General features: G+C 41.0%; 1 protein-coding gene across 1 annotated transcript in view; it reads right to left on the bottom strand.

Moving 5' to 3' along the window:
- Positions 1-934: 934 nt before the first annotated feature.
- The window catches only part of GNA12 (G protein subunit alpha 12), a 37,259-nt gene continuing 19,097 nt past the window's right edge, over positions 935-19,096 (bottom strand). The window contains exons 3-4 of the mRNA XM_048961327.1: positions 8,874-8,924; positions 935-7,972 (exon numbers count right to left, since the gene is read on the bottom strand). Coding sequence (XP_048817284.1) covers positions 7,403-7,972; positions 8,874-8,924 — 621 coding nt within the window. The 3' untranslated portion in view covers positions 935-7,402. The remainder of the gene's footprint in view (positions 7,973-8,873; positions 8,925-19,096) is intronic.

Here is a 19,096-nt window from a genome sequence, read left to right as displayed (position 1 = left end):
TTCCAAATCAGCAAGGTTTGGTTCCCAGGTGTGCTCACAAGCACATATTGAGTCTGCAGTTCACCAACCATTGCTAACACACCATCACCTGAAAGTGCTCAGGGAACAAAAGGCAGCCATTCCCAAAGCCCCTGATGTAGATGAGGACACAAGATTCCAAATGTTTAGTTGAAGAAAGGCCATCAGTGCTCCCATGAAGCATTTCACACTGTGCACCTGCCAACATAATGGAGTGAGCATTAACAGCTCACACAAGAAACAACTGAGATTTGCCACAGAAACCTGCCAGGTGCAAAGTTCCAGAGTGAGAGCAATGAGAGGTGAGCAGCATTCCTAAGCACTGGAACTCAATTCTGGCAGAATAAACCGGTGCCACGATGGCAGTGCTGTGAGACACGGATGCTGAAGGCTCTTCCAAAGGTCAGCAGTTCTGCACAGTAGTACAAAGACACCCCAGCACACAGTATGCAAGTCCAAGAGGAGCCTGGCCCTGGAAAAGCAGCAAGTACAGTCCTATAGCTATTATCAGGCACTGCACAGCAGAGGAGGAATCCCTAACAGGGGATTTCAAGCTCCTGCTGAACTTAAAATACATGAGCACAAATTCAAGCTGTCTCTCCCTTTGCACTTCCCATCATTTCTAATGCCTAAAACATGCACTGAAACATTACAGATGAATGACTTGGAAGTTTTATATAGGTTAATGTTTCACCAGCCTTCAATTCCCAAACACGTTGAGGAAGAATGATTCAGACCAGAACTGGAGAGGTGGGAGATGTACACAGATTACAGAAGAAGGTTTTATTGCATGACAGCTGTTGTTTCATGCACTCCATGCTGTATTTGTTATTAAAAAAAAAAAGCAGCTTTCTTGCAGAAATCTTTTCACAGCAAAAGTCACTCCAGACTCTCTTGAAAGATTAAACCCATAAAGAACAGTATAACAAGTCAAGTTTTAATAGATTTATAAAATTCATATATACAAAACAGTAAACTAAGTCACCAAAGCTATAAAATACACTTTTTACACATCACAATATAATTTTATCTAGTACACAGTTTTCATAAGTTGAAACTATTACAGCAAGTAGCTGTCTCTATTGTGGATGCTGTTTTGGTGCTAGAAAGACACTTACGTGAGCAGTCTGGAACTGTGCTTTTATTTTGTGTGGTTTATTTTTTAAACCTCGTTTTGTTTGTCACTGTTTCTAAAGTACTTTCCTGTGAACTGTTAGAAAATTAAGGCTAAACTCAGGCCCTTCTTGCCCAATGTAGTGAACTGGTTTAGAAAAAGAATGATATTGCATAGTATGTGTGTTACAATGCATAGGCACCACAGAGCAAGTAAATTGCAGAATAAAAGGTAATGTTAATTGGCTTCCTAGCTACGTGATTGTGTCACAAGATAACTTGGTGCTTGTCAGTTTGCTTTCATACATATTGGTTCCATGAACAAGACAACTCATCACAAGAGCAATAAATACTAGCATTTTTGTTAAGTAGCATCTCCAAAAATACTGCTCAACATTTATCATCAATTCAAGCTCATTTCACATCCCAGACAACATAACCTGTACACCAGAAAAACACCCATTATCCTAAAGACTTTTAATGGCTTCAGCGTGAGCGGGAGTTTGAACATGTTTTCAAACCTCAATCCATTGAGCACGCTTTCCAAATCTTGTGAACTACCAAAAATCATTCTCCTTCCACATCCCCCTCCTCCCTGCTGGCTTCCCCCAGCTGCTGTGCCTGCCCACCTCACACAAGCTCTGCACAAAAGGCTGACAAGAGGCAGGAGCAGAGAAAAGCAGGACTACTCAAAAATCTCTTCCTTCCCTCGTAGGAACCTCTTCCTTTGATCCTCCTTATGCAAAAATTTGCCTTTCCATCAGTTGTGCATTTTACTCCAATAATGGAAACAGTATCTCATCTAGCCATTCCCCTGAAATACTTCTGCTCCAGTATCTTGAAGAAAGGTGAAGAAGCTGTTAGCAAAGAGTGAGATGCACTCACTGCCCAGAGATCTGCAGATCGTATTTTATCTGGAATTGAGTTTGAGCACCCAGTTAGGAACAGATGAAGAGATTTACAATGGAGGGGCGTTCAGCAGCAGCAGGGCCAGCCTCACCAGCCTGCTGCCCTTCATTCACAACCAATAGCTCTCTGGAGCCACTCAAAGCTTTTGAGGTCAATACAGATGGCAATTCTTCCCAATACACTCAGTCTTCAAGCGCCATCAACTTTTGACATCTGTGTAGGAAATAGCTCCCCTCTCCTGCTCCCTTCCAACATACTTTGGCTTTTTACCAGAATGCCTTCCTTAGAAGTCAGTGCTGCTCTTTTTCCCTCTGACCGTGATCATTTTCACATCAGACACAAGATATGACCTTTGGACATAAGCCAAGAGCTAGGTTGTCATCCTGTTTGCCAAGCCAGGCACAGAAGCACTAGCACTGACAATCTAGTACCTCCATACTCCCCACCCAATAAGAAGACAAGCATGTCAACACAGACATTTCAACACTGCTTTCCAAACGCAGTTAGAAAGACAAAAATTTAAAGAACTAAGATGAACTGCCCAACCACCAAGACGAGCAAGGAGAGCATCACCTGGTTAGGAGGACAGCAGTTTCAGCTCCAAGTAGCTCATTTCCATCCATGTCAATAAATCAGTGTCAAAACAAAGAAGCGCCCACTTCACAGCACAAAGCAGAGATCACTCCAGCTAATCACAAAATAAGTAATAGTAAAAAGCACAAGGTTTCGTATTGCCTTGCCAATTACTTCCTCAGTACTAGACAGTCCTCACCTAGAAATGCATGGAGTTGGGACTAACTCAGCCCAAATGTGGCCCAGACAATGCCAGCCTGAGATTGCTGCCCCATAACCGATGCTCCATGTGCATCATTTACTAAAGTAGGCATAGGTATGTTTTAAGGACGCTGCTGAAGCACCCTACTCACTGCTTCCTGTGTTACAGAATTAACAAAGAGTGTACCGAGGTAAAGAGTTGGCAGTGCTGTATTAAAACCCCTGACTACATCGTGTGTCTTTATACTAGAAAAATTATCTGGAAAACAGGCTACTACTGAAGCTGTAGGAGCCACTATAGGTCTAATGATAGGAAGTCAGTGTTTGGCTTACATTTCAAGCTACAGGGAATTACACTGCATATCTTATTTTTGTCTCAAGCTGGCATGGATCAAGTTGTCTATCAACCCCAAAAGCATTTGATAGCACATGCAAAGCTAAGTCAGGTGTTCAGACTCACTACCTGAAAACTGAAGGGGTCTCTTACAAAATTCCTGTAGTTTTGGCTTCAGGAGAACTGAAAAGGTAGAGAGAAAAGACTGCAAAACATGAAGTTAATATCCAGAAACCTGCCTAAAGAAGGCAAAGGATGTACTTACTCAAATGACATTCTGTGTAGAATAGTTGTTTGTCACTTGACTATTCCTTTAATTCTGTAAGTCTTTACAGGTGACACTACCAGCGGTACTGAGCACCTTAGGGTGGGGAGCATTTTGAATGGACAGTTTTCTGTACCCAAACCTATTTCAGCTGCCCTGGTGGAATAAAATTCGAGCCTGCAGTGCCACAGACAGACGAGTTCTTCCTGCTCCACTTCACTACAGGAGCGTTTTTGTTTGGTTCTGAATTAGTGCACGTTCCTCCACTCTGCCTGGCTGAGGTTCTGGCTTCAGTCAGCTCAGAAAATACAAGTGAACACCTTCAGGAACTCCTTCATGCTTGTAACGTGATTAGCTCTGGGTCTGACTCAGCAATATATCCCATTTTCAACTATTACCACATCAAATAATCTATGCTGCTGTATTGAATAGAGCAAGATACGTTCTTCATTTAAAACTGAAAGGATCTTTGAGATGTAGCATGAAGCTGAGTGGCCAGTAATTTCAGCTTCAGAATCAAGATCAGGAAATATTTAACTGCTTTGAAGTGATAACTGCCTATCAAATATGTCAATCCAATTGACTATGCTGTCTGGCATTGCCATCTAAGAACTGTTCAGAAAATGACAGCACTACAATTGAAGGAATTATACTGACTGATGCACTACATTAGCTCAAAACCAAATACAAAGAAGAGTTTGATGAAAGACTCCCATTTAATTAGTTTTTCTACTTAGAACTGCAAGATTACATAAGCCTCTCCTGCATGCACATGCAAGTGCTTCCTCTCTTTGTCCTTGGAAGAGAAGCCCATTTGCATCACCCCACCACCGGTCACTGACCTGCAGTATCAGAGGAGGAACAGCAAAATACTTTTTTTTCCCCTCCCTCTAAGGAGTTGTTCAAAGTCCCCATCTGATTACAATCCTGCCTGTGCCCTATTTCCTGACTAGCAGATGAACAATAACCTCATAAAGTTAACAACAGAAAAGATGTTCTCCCCAGCTGTGTTTACCTGCAGCATTTCTCCACCACGTCACTCAATTTTTTGTCTCTTGCAAAAGGACCAAGCAACTGACCAAGCCTGTCCTGAGATGTTTGTACCACCTAAGTCACCCAAGTTCTGCTTTAATAACCAACGGATTTACCATAACATGGCTTTTGGGCTTTATTATACTGCAACTTAGTTTGGGAGAACAAACAAACAAACAAAATGCTTCAGTTGTGCAAGAAGTAGAGTCAGAATTTAGCAGAGAAAGACATTTACCTGCCACCTGAAAAATAATCCTTTTCAATCACAGTCCAAATCCTCTGCAGATTTGTGAAGTGCTTCATTTCCCACCAGCATCCTCCCGACCTTGGGTTGCTGATATGAACCAACCCTATCAAAGTTACACAGAAAACACCCTATAGAGCCAAACTCTCCTTTTTTTTCCCTGCAGCCTAGAGCATCGTGCCTAGGCTCATTTTATCACCAGACAGAGGAAAGGCAACGATGGGCAAAAGGGGAACAACCTGCTTCCCTAAATCTTGGGCTTATTGTGCAAAACTGCTACAACATGCAAGAAACCCCAAACACTAGCAAGATTGAGAGCTCAGTATGAGATAACTTGTTCTGCTTCATTTCCAGGTGCAGATCATATTAATTAAAATGTATGTTGCATTATTAGCTCTGCTTAGAGTTTTAAAGCCATAGATGACAATGAAGAGAAAAAACAGAACAGGAAATTCCATGCTACACCTCCCAGGTAAAGCTACAGTAGATTGAGACTTTAAGCTGAGGTAATTATTGAGGGAAAAAAAAACTGATTTGAAAACAAGCACAATATTAGTCTGTTAGAAAACGCAGTGAAAGAATGAAGTCACAGCAAACTAGGAAATAAAATCAAGTCAAACTAGAAGTTGGTCAGCCCACAACTGCCTCCTCTTTTCCAGTGCCTTGTGTGAAGTGGAAGCTTCCATCAGGAACTCCAAGAAAAGCCTGAAAGAGTTGGAACAATCTCACTTCCCAGCTAACAAATGGACTAGCTTACAGAAATGAACCTTACACAATAAGTAAACTTACTTGCATTGCCAGGGTTGTAAAATCAAAATCTAACAAGCTTAAGAGTTTCTTTCTTCTGAATATTTGACACATGACACTTTTTTCCCCTTCGAGGATAAAATTGAGTACACATCTATAAGACAGACTTGGTCCTGGCAAAAATAAGACTCGTTACAAGAAAGTTAATTCCTGCTTAAGTTTGCTGCCTGGATTTTCCTGCCTGCAACTTTTCACTGCTTCTTACCTCAGTCCTGCGTTACGTAACACCCACAGCCACGTCTCTTCCACTCTGAAGCTGCACAAAGAAAACCCAATGATTGCTACAGTAGGAAACCACACAAACACACTGATACGAACATCTGCAGGCTTCAGAGGGGAAGAAAGATTCCAGATTTTATCCGAATTAAAATCCTGTTCCGTTGTCCTTTCATGTGTTTTAGACCGCATTTCCCATGGGATCACCAGCTGAAGGAAAACGCTGCTTGTTTTGACATGCCACTGCAGTCTCAGTGGGGAAAAGAACTCCAGGGAATCTGCTGCCTTTGTGTGGGTACAAACAGCCCTTCAGGTTTTATTCTCAGATAAAAGCTATGACAAAAATTGCACAGTAAACTACGTCTGAAAGTTACCTAAAGAATAGCACTACAGTGCTCTGATAAAAAGGCAGGTCGTAAGGTTGTTCACATACCCCACTGTAATAGAAAAGATCTGATATGTCTGTACACAGAAAAGGCACCTGATAGTTACACAGATTGAGAGCTAAGAAATTAACAGTTCATATCAACATTTTTCATAGCCTCTCGAATATACACAAACCATTGCCCAAATGGGGCAACTCCAACCTTGACTGTACTCAGAATTACGCATGCATTACTACTGGCTAAAGATCCCATTAAGACACAGATTAAGGGCTAATTTGACAGCAAGGTCTTGCTGTCCAAACGTATCAGTGCAGCTGTAAAACTGGGATCTCTAGGGTGTTCGGTCTTTCTATACAGTCAGCTGATGGCAACTAATCAAACAGTTGCTGTACTACCAAAACCTTTGCATAAGAGTTTAATCAGCTTTCAAACATAGATGAAGCCCTGTCACGTGATCCTGAACCTTCACAATTACTGCCAAGCTGCAGGTGTGAGGACAGTGCTGGATTTCCATGGAGTACATCTCACTCAAGCACCCGCTGTGCACATACAGGGTCAGGTGCTCCAGCACAGGCTGCTTCACCAAGGAAATCAGATTCCCCATGATGTAATAATACCTTTTACACATAGTGCAAAATAAGCCCTTCTCAAGCAAGGCCTTAACTTTTCATCCAATTTACTCCAACATGGGTTTCCTTGAACAGTTTTGAACTTAAGCTTCAGGAGACTCATGCAAAACCTTCAGACAAGAGCTGTGCATCCACCTTAATTAGTAGATTCCAGTTCTGTGGCAAAACTAAACTGCACGCCAGACCTGGTTACACTCCTAGTGTTAAGAATGCAAGTTCCATTAACATTCTCCAATACAGCTACCAATCTCATTACATTTAGGTTAGTTTGATCAATTCAGCACCTCCAAACTACAAAAAAAGGCAGATCGTACGACTAGTGTCTCTGAAAAATAAGTATTTCCATTTAAAACAAAGTGTCTTTCATATATGGTTTGTCAGATTTGTTTTTGTTTTCTAAGAAGGCAGAAGGTGGTTGGTTCAGCATTCCAAACTAGGTACAGAACCTACAACAGCCATGTTTCAGTAGTGTTTCTAGTCCAAATGATTCAGTAGCTAACATCAACATTTGACTCCTTCGGCCTATAGCTCCTCTGTTTTGACTGGCTTGTTTACAGCATTCCTGAGCCAAGTAAGTAGCATGGGTCCTACACCACATGCAAGGGCCATAAAGAAAGGATAAACACTTTAATCTAACCCTCCAGCAAATTTTAACAGGACATGGACTTCTCTCCTTCACTGCAACATAATATCCTTCAGATTCTCTTGAAGGATGGTGTCCTTCACAGCATGAAACACAAAACGGATGTTTTCAGTGTCTATGGCAGTGGTGAAGTGATGGAAGAGCGGCTTGCTACGGTTTCTCCTCTTTCTGTCAAAGCACTGCACCAGATAATGTTGAACATCATCTAGCCTGTGAGGGTCACCCTTGAAGTCCGAGAAATACTTCTTAATGCTGACAGTCTTTACCTTTTCCACAAGGAGATCCATCTTGTTGAGGAACAGGATAATAGAAACGTTAAAGAAAAGCTTGTTGTTGACTATTGTCTCAAAGATATTCATGGACTCCACAAGCCTGTTTGTGCGTCTGTCTTCCATGAGAACCTGATCGTATTCACTGGAGGAGACCATAAACAAGATTGAAGTTATTCCATCAAAGCACTGGAACCACTTTTGACGCTGAGATCGCTGTCCACCCACATCCACCATCTTGAAAGGTATTTTTTTAATGATGAAATCATGCTCTACAATTCCCTTGGTAGCTTTTCTAGCCAACAAAATATCTTGTTTGCTGGGGAAATAATTCTGTAAAAGAAATGAGAAGAGTGTCAAAAAATCCTTCAAAAATGCTGGTTAATGTCAAAGTACTGAATGAGAGAAAAAAAAAATCAACCAGAGTCCTTTTTTACTTTTAATTATCAAGTGAAGAATGAATATCCAACTAAAAATAATGGACTGTCGAGTGTTTACCTCAAAATATTGGTAAACAGCTACCAGAAGGACCTATGAAAATAAAAATAAAGGACCAGCCGTCCTTTTTGCATCGTATTTTCAAGCTGAAGACTATTTTACTTTTATGAAATTCTTACCCACAGCGTTATTACCATTTGGACACTGCTCTGTAAGGCAGCGAATGGACTTTTTCTTTTAAATTGTACTTTTCATCGTTCATTACTCTCCACAGGTATCCTGCAAGCTTTCCTGGAAATACAGTTCACAGTCTATGACCAGCAATGACAGCAACACTCCCTACTGCAGGATCTGGCCCAGGCCACCACTGCAGAGCAATTTGTTCTTCACAAGCTTAGAACTTATCCGGCTTATGAAAAATCACCTTTCTTCTTTTTCCTCCAAGTCTCCTGCCAGGTGTTCTCATCACCGATTTTGAATTTTACAGTAGTAAATGCTTTATTTGGTAGGGTTTGATTTTGTTGCTTTTAGTAGTACCAGCCATCAGAGCATAGAGAAGAGAATGAGCTCCAGAGACTATGCAGGAAGACAAAAATTATTTGCATAAATGCAGCTTCCATAAACAATATTCATCCATCAGAAAACATTAATCAAATACTAAGCTTCAGTTCCACAAGACTAAAGCTCATTATATCTAAATAACTTTGCTGAAGTTTTTAATGCAACTTTTTATTATTATTATTAAGACATCAACTGTAGCACATCCAAGCTCTCTGTTCAGAAACTGAAGCCTTACCAGCTGACCAATCCGATCCAGGTTATCCAGGAAATATTTCACTGATTCACCCTGTGGAGAAGGAGAGAGATGGGAAATCACAAATGGAGGTCTGGACTACACCTTGTTGTGCTTAAGGAGCTGCAACAATAGTAATACCACATAGTTTAGTTCACATAAACTGCTGATGTAAGTGAAGCTGCTATAATGTGCTACCAATGTCTGCAGGTAAAGTAGTATTTTTCTTAACTTGTACTTGTAGAAAAATCAAAGCTGAGTAGAAATCTGAAAGAAATGTTCCCAGTAAATTTTTATAATGAAAAGGAAGCGTTACTGAAGGCAACTCTTTGCTTTGGAGTAAAGAATTGAGGCTTTTATCCCTTGTACAATGAATGCAGTCAACTGACGCTAAGTGGGAGTGAAGATGAACACCTCCATTAAAAACTAACCTATTTTGCTTAAAATTTGCAGAAGTGAACAAAAGCATATCCTAGAGTGGTTGACACATCTTTAGAAAAGTGGAAGACTGAAGTCACCCAGTATTTGTAATAGATTAACCCAGACTTGTTTGCCAAAAAATAAAAGGAGCATTCTGAAAGAATTTCTCTTCTACATGTAGTTGTCTTTTTAGGCTCAAGGGTTTTAATGAATTTGTACAAAATTCCTTTGCAGTTATATTGAACATAATACAATCAGTATTTTAAAACACATACATGTTTTTCAGACTGCTTGCCTTATGTTACACTCAAACCGAGGGCTCTCTGCACTGACAGAACTGACAGTAGCTGCCCTTACCAAGTTACTAATTTAGAAGGAGAACGTTCTCAAAATATTATCTCACAGATTCCAACAGCAATATAAAACCTTAAACCTAACATTCCTCTCCATACCATAGGCCTGAGACAGTGGAATAAAATTATTCTGCTCCAGAACAGCTTGCAATAGATGCCAACACAACAGTTTATTCTGAAGAATCAGAATGGAGATCAGAGGATTGAGTGTACTGCACAAGTACATACTTTCAGCGTCAGGAACAGACAACAGGAAGCTGTAATTCACTATTTCTCAACATTTAAAACTGGAGTTCTCTTTTCATACAAGAGAGAATGTATATTTAGCTTCTATTTATCACAAAAGACTTACGGCGTATCACTAGCAGAAAGAAAAAAAACATTTTCAGGGGTGGGGGGAAGTTTCTAAAGAACAATTGCTCTAAGAGCTTCCTTACAACCATGAATTTTCATAAGGTGAAAGTAATTTCCTGTATTTTTTGGCACTGTATGGGATCAGAAGAGGTATCACAGACCGCATGAATAAGAAAAAAGGTCTTCCTGTGTTATTAGTCTTATTTAGGAGAGGGGAGAGCCCAAAAGGAAAAGGTCACCAAGGGAAGAAAAAAAAAAATAACAAAAACTCCACAAAACAAAAAACCCCACCTTCTCCATTGTGTTTTGTCCTACACAGTGCTTTCAAATGTACAATAAGATGGCAAACGGACTGTCTGCGATGCAACTTGTTCCTTTTTTCTATGCAGCTGCTCTGAGTCCTTGCCCTGTTCCTATGGCCTCCCACGCTGCCAACAGGAAACAGCTGTATGCACGTACACTGCTGGGATACATAAGCAAGTTCACCTGATTTATGGCTTTTACCTGACTTCTGGCTTGTGCCTCCTCGCTTTTCCTGCTTCAGTTTAACATTCTGCACTTCTATAATAAGACTGAGAAAAAAAAATCATCTACTTATTGAGAAAATAACCTTCACTTCTTCAGTGATTGAAGGAAACTAGACTTCTCTGGTTTCCCGTAAAGCCCTTCATCGTGTTGTAATTATGCCAAATTATCAACTCTGGAAATTTTTGAGCAGTAATTGCAAAATATTTGGATAACCCAAGTCAGATTGATGGAACAGGTGTGATCAACATACGAGTGGACTGACAGATCTGAAGATGCCTGCTCTGCTCACACAGAATTCAGAGATACTCACTGCTAAAGTCAAAATATCTGTTTCCAGTCAAAACAACAAAAACCCCCCTCAGCTCCAGAGGGTTCAGAGCTAAGAATAGCTCAGAACATTAAAGCACACAAACCTGAAGGAGGAGAAAACAGCAAAACACACACAGATGCTGAGAAATCCCTACTTAAAGATCACTCCCCGATTAAAGCTGTAACACAGGAATGCAGCAGCATGGATGCAGTTCCTGCTCCAAAGGCTTATTGTGTAACCTTGCTGTACGTTTCAGTCTGATTCATAGAAATGCTGCTTGCTTCTGAAGAGAGGGGTGTGGGGGCACATTCTGGTTCACCAAGCAGGCAGCACAGAGCAATGGACTTGAAGGATAGCAAGGATAACAACGCCCTTTGAGTTATGAATTCCACGTAATGCAGATGCTCCTTTTTAGTACACAAGAGCACAGCACAGACCATGAGCCTTCCTTAACTTCTTGCTCTCTGCACAGGAGTTACCACAGGCGCTGGGATGATTCATTCTCCCACTGCTAATCTCTTCTCCCTCTGCAACACATATCCTCTGAGTAGCAGCTCTGCCAAGTGGGACCAAGTGAAGGGGTAAGAGATGCTGTTCCCATTGTTCAGCAGGATGAGTCACTGCACATCTGGGAATGGGGAATCAAGATACAAAAACACAAGGTCTAAAACAAGCCTGTGAGTTCTGCAGCGCAATATCACAATTGGTTTCTATTTTCAATTATTATTTTCTTCTAATTGCCCTATCCTTGGTATACAGTTCGGTGAAGCCATAAAAAAACAGTACGGTTTGCTGAAGGAGAAAGGGAGAAAAATGTAAACATACACTCTTGCTTCCTGAAGCAACGCTCTAAAGCTCTTCTTTTATATCCCAGATTTTTGTGAGCACGGCGAGCAAAATTCTCAAGCAGCAAAAGTTGCAAAATTAAGATGACACATCTGCCTCATCTAATTCTACACATTTTGTATTGTATGAACGTCATCTTAATATTAGCTCCAAAATTACCATAAAAATAACAAATTGAAATCGACATCTCTGTGCCTTCAGGCGAGATTCATAACACAGAAAAAATCTCCCCAGTGAAATATTAGAACAAACTTGGCGTCACTTCCTTTGCCACTCAACATTGCATAAAGCAAGTAAAAAACACTTGGGCAGCATTCCCAAGTAGTTTGCACTTCATGGAAACAAAATGCACAACAGATTACATGTAGGCTGCTTTAAAATACCCACAGAAGCTCAGTAATAAGAGATGTTCTGCAAGGCCAGAATGGATCAGTGTGTCACGAACCTTCAGCCAGTTATCCCAAGTGGCAGCTGGTCAGATCACAGACCATAATGAAACGTCCCATTGTGCAGTTCCCTAAAATACGTGCTCCTTTCAAACGTCTCCTTCTGAAAAGCAGTTCCTTCCAATTCTGAAAGAGTTGAAAGCAGATCCTCTGTTCCAAATTGGCTTTTTTCCTTTCCTCATCCCAAGGCCTTTTTGACATAATATTAATTTAGCCCTTCCTGACCATTCTGTCCCTAGCAGCTAAATTTAGAGTGGACAATTTAAGGTAGACCTGTCAGCCTTCGCTTGTTTCAGATGATGAATTAAACCACACAGGAAGGAAACTTTATACTTCAAGGAACATAAAATACAGATCTGAACAAGATTCCCACAAACACAGAGACACACAGAGAAACAGACACTGTAAGAAACAACCACAAACTGCATCTGACTCTGCAGAGTGGAAGCAACAGCAACCAGACTATAAGGGCTGTGGTGTTTGCAGTGCACCCTGCATGTAGAGGTTGCAAAATGTTCAGCACAAGGCTGAGCAGAGGAAATCCAGGAGAACACAGAAGCAAGCCTGGAAATCTCCAGTTTTTAACCTCTGAGATCTTGCATGCACAATTGTGTGGTTTAACTCTTGGGTCGGCCTATGTGGAGTCAGTTGAGCTCGGTGATCCTTGTGGGGTTCCCCCAAATTCAGGATAATCCACGACGCTATGATTAGGATGGACTTGAAGCATTAATACATAAATCTCATCTAAAGCTGGTCATTATATGAAGTATTATTCCACTGTGTCTGCCAAAGACACACGCTAACAGAAAAGACAAAGCTACTTTGAAAGTAATACCTGTGATTTTCAGACAAACGCAGAGATCTCATTTTTCTACATTTTCTGGAATTCTGATCACCTGTTGATCTGAGAGGTTTGAACATTACAACTCCAGATGTTTTTTAAGGGCAATATATCCAAAGCAGAGGCCCAAGGGAAGAACAAGGTTGTTAACACTGAAGCAGAATAAAGCAACCAGGAGACTAGCGTTTGAAAATGCTGGAGTCTGTTACATCAGCTACTCTGCCATACGTTGAGATAAAAAAAAAACCAAGATCTCACCAGCAAAGAGATGTAGAAAATGCTTTCTTAAGAGAGACCTGCTGGCCCAGCATCATAATCCATGTAACCTCTACAAGTGAGCACACAGACATCTCTACTTTCCACACCCTGGTTTGGTCCAAGAGAAAGAGTAGCAAACCCCGAAGAACCAGGTTTAAAGCTCTCATGAGGGGTAACTGTAAATAAATAAAATTGCTCATGGAAGAATAACCTGCTCTTTCAGCAAGTCACTCCTAAATCTGTACTTCTGCTCAGCCTCACTATTAACAGGGCAGAGTTAGCACAGCCTCAAGCGCAAACCCTTCTCTACAACAGCTGAAGAATTCTAAAGCATTATTTTCTCAGGAGACAAGCGTGTCTGTGCTTGCTCAGAATCCACTCAGAAGGATGCTGAAGTAACCCAAATTGTCCCAAAATGCTGAAATGTTAATGCCTGTTCCACGCTGTAATTTTCTTCTGCAGATATTATCTACATCCTGTCTGGGCACTCACGCTTACTGACACAAGACAAACATTAATTTTTCAATCACCAATTCCAAGACAGAGATTTAACCATTTCTCATTATTTAAGCCATACTGAACTGTAACTACCAGGTTTCTGCAACTTCCTCCTTAACAACAGCCAGAGCTGCTGGCTCCCATCCAGCAACTCCAGAGCTTATCCAAGTCGCCGCTATCTGTACCCTGCAAACATACCAGCTACAAAACGGACTGTTTGCTTCTAAGCTTCTAAAAACTACCTCTTCCTTCTGCTGCGTGGTCATACAATGTGAGTATCACATGTTAGAAGACTAAAAATATTTTAAAAATCCATTATTTGTCAGCTCAGTACAAACAGGCAATGCAAAAATCTGCTCGTCGGTCCAAGTCAGGATGGCTTTCTATAAACTCATCCCGCTTTGATACATGACACATTGGCTGAACTGTATGCTTTGCAGCATATGAAAAAATATGGGATCAAGTATTTACTTCATTTTTCCCAGAAGTCCAGGCCAGTCTGAGCTCCCACACCAGCAACAAGAATTGAGGGTCCCGCAACCGAGTGATGATACAGGAATACTTAACAGGAGCAGAGTTCTTACGATGAAGGGCAACTCCCACACAGTCCAGCTTTTTACAGCCATTAAATAAATACATCACCTCTTTCTGGAAGCTGTGCAGGGAAAAAAAAAAAAATCTTACATTTTTTCCCCCAAATTCTAGGTGTTTCTTCATCAACAGGATGTAGAGGAGATAGATTACTCAATGGTACGTTAGCAATTCTGTCCATTTGTCTCAAATATGCACACTAGTAAGTAACTCTAGGACAAAAGGAATTTTCTCTCAGACTAAGGCAGGCTCGTCCTCCAATCTGGGCTTCAAGAGACATTAGCACAGATCCCTGTTGTTCTGATTTTACCTTTTCTTACTGTCTCTGTAACTGCTTCACTGACCTACACTGTCAGGAAGAAAAGCAGGTGCAAATAACAAAGAAAACAGTACCAAACACACAAAACAACGTTGCAAACAGCAATGTAAAAGAATTAAATCACTGCTTTTATTATAATTATTTTTAATTCTAAAGAAAGCCTCAGCCAGACTAGCATACGACAGTGATTTAGCACTTCCTAGCCCTCAATGACTAGTAACTAGAAAGATCCAGGGAGCAGATACACAGAGATACAGGCTGAGTTCATGTGGAAGAAACACAGTTACGGTTAAAGAACAGCAGCCTGATGGCTGTAGCCAACATCAATGCACCCAGCTCACATACTCCTCTTGGCACTGGCGGACAACAGATCTAGTCCTAAGCATCCCATGAAAAGATTCCTTCCTGTTTCCCTGCCAACAAAGGGAATGCATTGTGTGGAGCTGCTGCAAGAACCCTTTCATCTCAGACACCGGAGGTTCTTGATGAAGTTGAACTAACGCTCGCCAGCTCAACTTCTCATTCCAAGCACAGGCAGCTCAAACGCATAAGGGAAGGCGACTGAAAGCAGCGAGCCTGCCACCATTAAAAGAAAGTTCTGAGCTGTAACTGAATAGACTGATCCGAGTTCCTGGTGAATGACTGCAAAACGATCCCATTTATTCTCAGTGGGCAGCAGCCAGGCAAAAAAAAAAGTGCATTTCCAATGAATGAAGAGTTTAAAGCAGCTGGGTGTTTCTACAAGCCATCAAGAATAATGCAGACTAATACACAAAACCATTAGGCTGTCCTAGTCCCCAGCTTTGTTTTCTGCAGCAGTATGCAAACCTGAAACTTGTTTTGTTTACAGAAGACATCTGCAGAACTAGAAAAGACACCGACAGAAAATATTACCTTATGGATGAACCAAGTCAGCAGTGCTGGCTATCTGATCAAGACGAAATCAGTTTACCAGTGAGTTTCCCTTTCAAATCTTATCAGATAAAGGGATGGGAAAAGAGTATCTTAGATCTTGTGGGCTGAAGAAAACAGCTAAGACTAGTCATGAGAGAATGTTGAGCTTGGACTTTTCCATGGCAGGCAGCCAGCTGGAAAGCTAAGCAACTTGAATGCATTTACAACAGGAATAACCTCGAGTATCACACAGAATGAGACTTCCTACTCTACTCCTAAACCAAAGCATTTGTTCCAAGGTGCCCTTAATGCTCCATCTGCTGCATAAAAATCAGCTCAGACATCTTTTAATGCTTTTTTTTTTCCCCCATGTTTGTTTTTAAGATAATTAAAAGGACTGGAAAGTCATTTATCCCACACATTTATTTGAAAAAAACTTTATAGAGATTTTCTCATTTTGTCTGTATGCATACAACTAAGATGTAGATACAGCACAGATTAAAACGATAATCTTGCAAGATTCAGAAAGCTGCTCAGTACCTGAAAGTTACACCTGAGCCCTTTGACATCCCATAACCAAACTGTCACGAAGCTCAGGCTTATTAGAAATCACTGTGGAGCTTTCTTCCTTCATAATATCATAGATTTGTATCAAATAGAAAGCTTTATTCTTATTCACCCTGAAACACAAACTCATCTGCTTTATAAGAATCAAGTGCTTTAAACATATTAAAACAATTCTCAAGCAAATTACTAATAATTGAAATAAGTGACTTGGAATAAGTGACTTGCATTCCATCCTTAAGGCCTGATTTACATGTGTAGATTAATCAAGCCACAGTGCAAACTGAAGCAGGTTTAACAATCTTCTACAAGCTGCTGAGCAAACTGGCCTATTGAAAAAAACCCCAATTAATGCCCTGGTCACATTCTCCTGAGCTGCAGTGGGGAAGCTGCGCAGCCATGTGTACAGCCATCTGAGCTCCTCGCAGCCTAGAACGCATACGCTGCACCAGAAGAAGGACAACTGAAAAAGAGGATATAATGGGTTCTTCTTTTGCCTCCTGCCCAATAAATACACCTCTAACATCATTAATTCAGTGCTATAATCTGACCAGAGTGAAACTAGACAGATCAAAGTCTTAAACACACAATTCGGAGAGAATTAAATAGGAGAAAGAGTTCCATCAATAAACCACCATTTTTTTCCAGTTTGAGATTTTACTGAGTTTTCCCAAAGCAGAATTAAGTGCGTATCATGGAAAGCGAGTCAAATTAAGAGGCTTTGGGGGTGGGGCAAACAGCGGACCTTCTAAGGACAAACATCAACAGTTTGTTCAGGAGTAAGGCCAAGTGAAGCACAAGTCTGCCACAGTCTGAACTGCAGGAATCTGTGTTGTATACAGAGGAGACATTTGAAAGGTGTCAATAAATTACTTCTCAGAGCAACATGTTTTCCACTTTCTCAAACAGAAAATCTTGCATGATGTTTCCAAGAAGTTTTTCCCCTCCCCCAAATCCTAAGTCAATACTATAGCAAATTATGTTCACTCCACAGAACTGCTTTAAGTTTAGCTGCAAACGAGTGAGAAGAGATCATGCCTTCTGGCTTTGTAACAGAAAGGTTTCCCAGTTAGCACAGGTTCAGAAAAAGAAGAGTTCTGCACTACATTTACTCTTCTCCTTTGAGAAGACATCTCTCCTCCTTCCACGTGTTCAACTCACAGCTGATCAGTCTGTGGCAGTATGAACTCCCAAGAGGTTTTCTGGAGCAATACCTTGTTCAGATGCGTCAAGTTACCAAACATACGTATGAAAATCTCCAATGCTGCACAGCTATCACTTCACTCAGACTCAAAAATCACAAGTCAAGCACCATGTTTCTCCCTCCCTGCTCTTACCTCCTTCACTGAACTCAGTGCACGTGGAGAACAGAGAATTGACTTCGAATGTTACGCAAACACTTGTGATACACTGAAAGTGGAGAGCAAACATTTGAGAAAACTAAACAGCATCCTTGTAGTACAGGTGTTTTATTTTAGCATGAGGAAAGTCTTATGAAGGAAAGGAACAATTGTCTGAGAAAGACACTGCCATCATTCCCTGGCAGCCTCACATTAAGGTAACTTGTGCTCGTGTTTGATGCTAGCTGTTTGCTCCTTCCTCACTGCCACGGCATGTCACCACCTCAGCTGTGCATACAATCAGTGCCTCACATCAGCCTCTCCACTTACAGCACAGCTTCCAATAAAGTTAAGCCAACACAAACAGGAACACAGTGCAGGGCAGAAATCCCTAAACCACCATTTCCTATCGCTCACCATGATTACTGTCACAGAATTACAGCCCAAACTAAGCTCAAACTATGCATTACACACTCAGTGTTTTACTGTACGGGAGGTTTGGGAGGGAGGGAGCAGGAAGAGGGAAGATAAGAGAAGAAAAGCAGGTTAAAGAAAGTTAGTCTTTACAAGAAGTTTTTACAAAGCAACCAGGGTTTGGATAGCTGGCACAAATACAACAACGTTATTGCTACCTGATGACCCTACCTGCATTTTCCTTTTCAGCTTTCTTGCATGTCCTACCTTTTCAAGAATACAGACTTATTAAATGTAACTTGTTCACTGACTGTGCGTTAAGAACAACTTCAGATATCTCTTTTCTAAAAAAGCATAAAAGCCCAGAGAATACACCAGTGAGATTTGCTCATGAAAACAGATCTAGTTCTTCATGCATCGCTTATTTGTTCATCTGTGCTTGTTACTTGCAGTTTTAAGCTGCGGAGGACCAAGAAACCAGGAAACTCAGGAAAGCTTTAAAGCATTCATTAACCATTATCCTCACTAAACTCAGTGGCCCCTTTGAAAAATTCAAGCCTTGACCTCGACTATTTTTTTCTTAAGAGAACACTTCAGAGTAATTTGGAAGGCCACTGAAGTCACTCTCCGTTCTGATTTTAGGTGGAAAGGACAGAATCCATTTCCAATACAAAAGAAAGCAGACTTACTACAGAGAAAATACAGAAGAGTTGCAGAAGGCTGCCCTTGGAACTGGCAGCATTCTTGGTGCACAGCAAGCCACGTCAGGGCAATGGGCTTACAGAAAATCATTCTTTTCTTTTCTACAGCCTCCCCTCCCAAAACAAACTTCTGAAACCTGCTGTGAGTGCAGAAAAGCACTAATATAGCCCATAGGAAGCAGCAGGAGCCCGTTTTTCTTTTTACAGAGCTATATGATCCTTACTGGATCTTGAACAATTGCATGTGGCTTTAATACACCAAAACCACTGAAAACCTGTGTCATGGAAACACAAACCCAGTCTCCATTTCAGCTAGATCTTTGAGACTGACAGAATACCATCCGACAATCAAGCCTTTCCACCTGGAGCAATATTCTGTAGTTGTTTTTAGACTCTAGTATGAACAATCATTAACACAAATGCCCCTGCATAACATGCATATTTTGTTGTGACTAGAATAGCAGTTATTGTGTCCTCATGCACTACCACAGCTTTAACCTGTATGCTTATGGTTCAATATGAGTTCTCTCCAGTTTCCACCAAGTTTCA

Source organism: Lagopus muta, chromosome 15 (genome assembly GCF_023343835.1).
Source record: "Lagopus muta isolate bLagMut1 chromosome 15, bLagMut1 primary, whole genome shotgun sequence".
NCBI lineage: Eukaryota > Metazoa > Chordata > Aves > Galliformes > Phasianidae > Lagopus > Lagopus muta.
The sequence above is the reverse complement of the archived record's forward strand: the minus strand, read 5'-3'. Positions and strand labels throughout refer to the sequence as shown.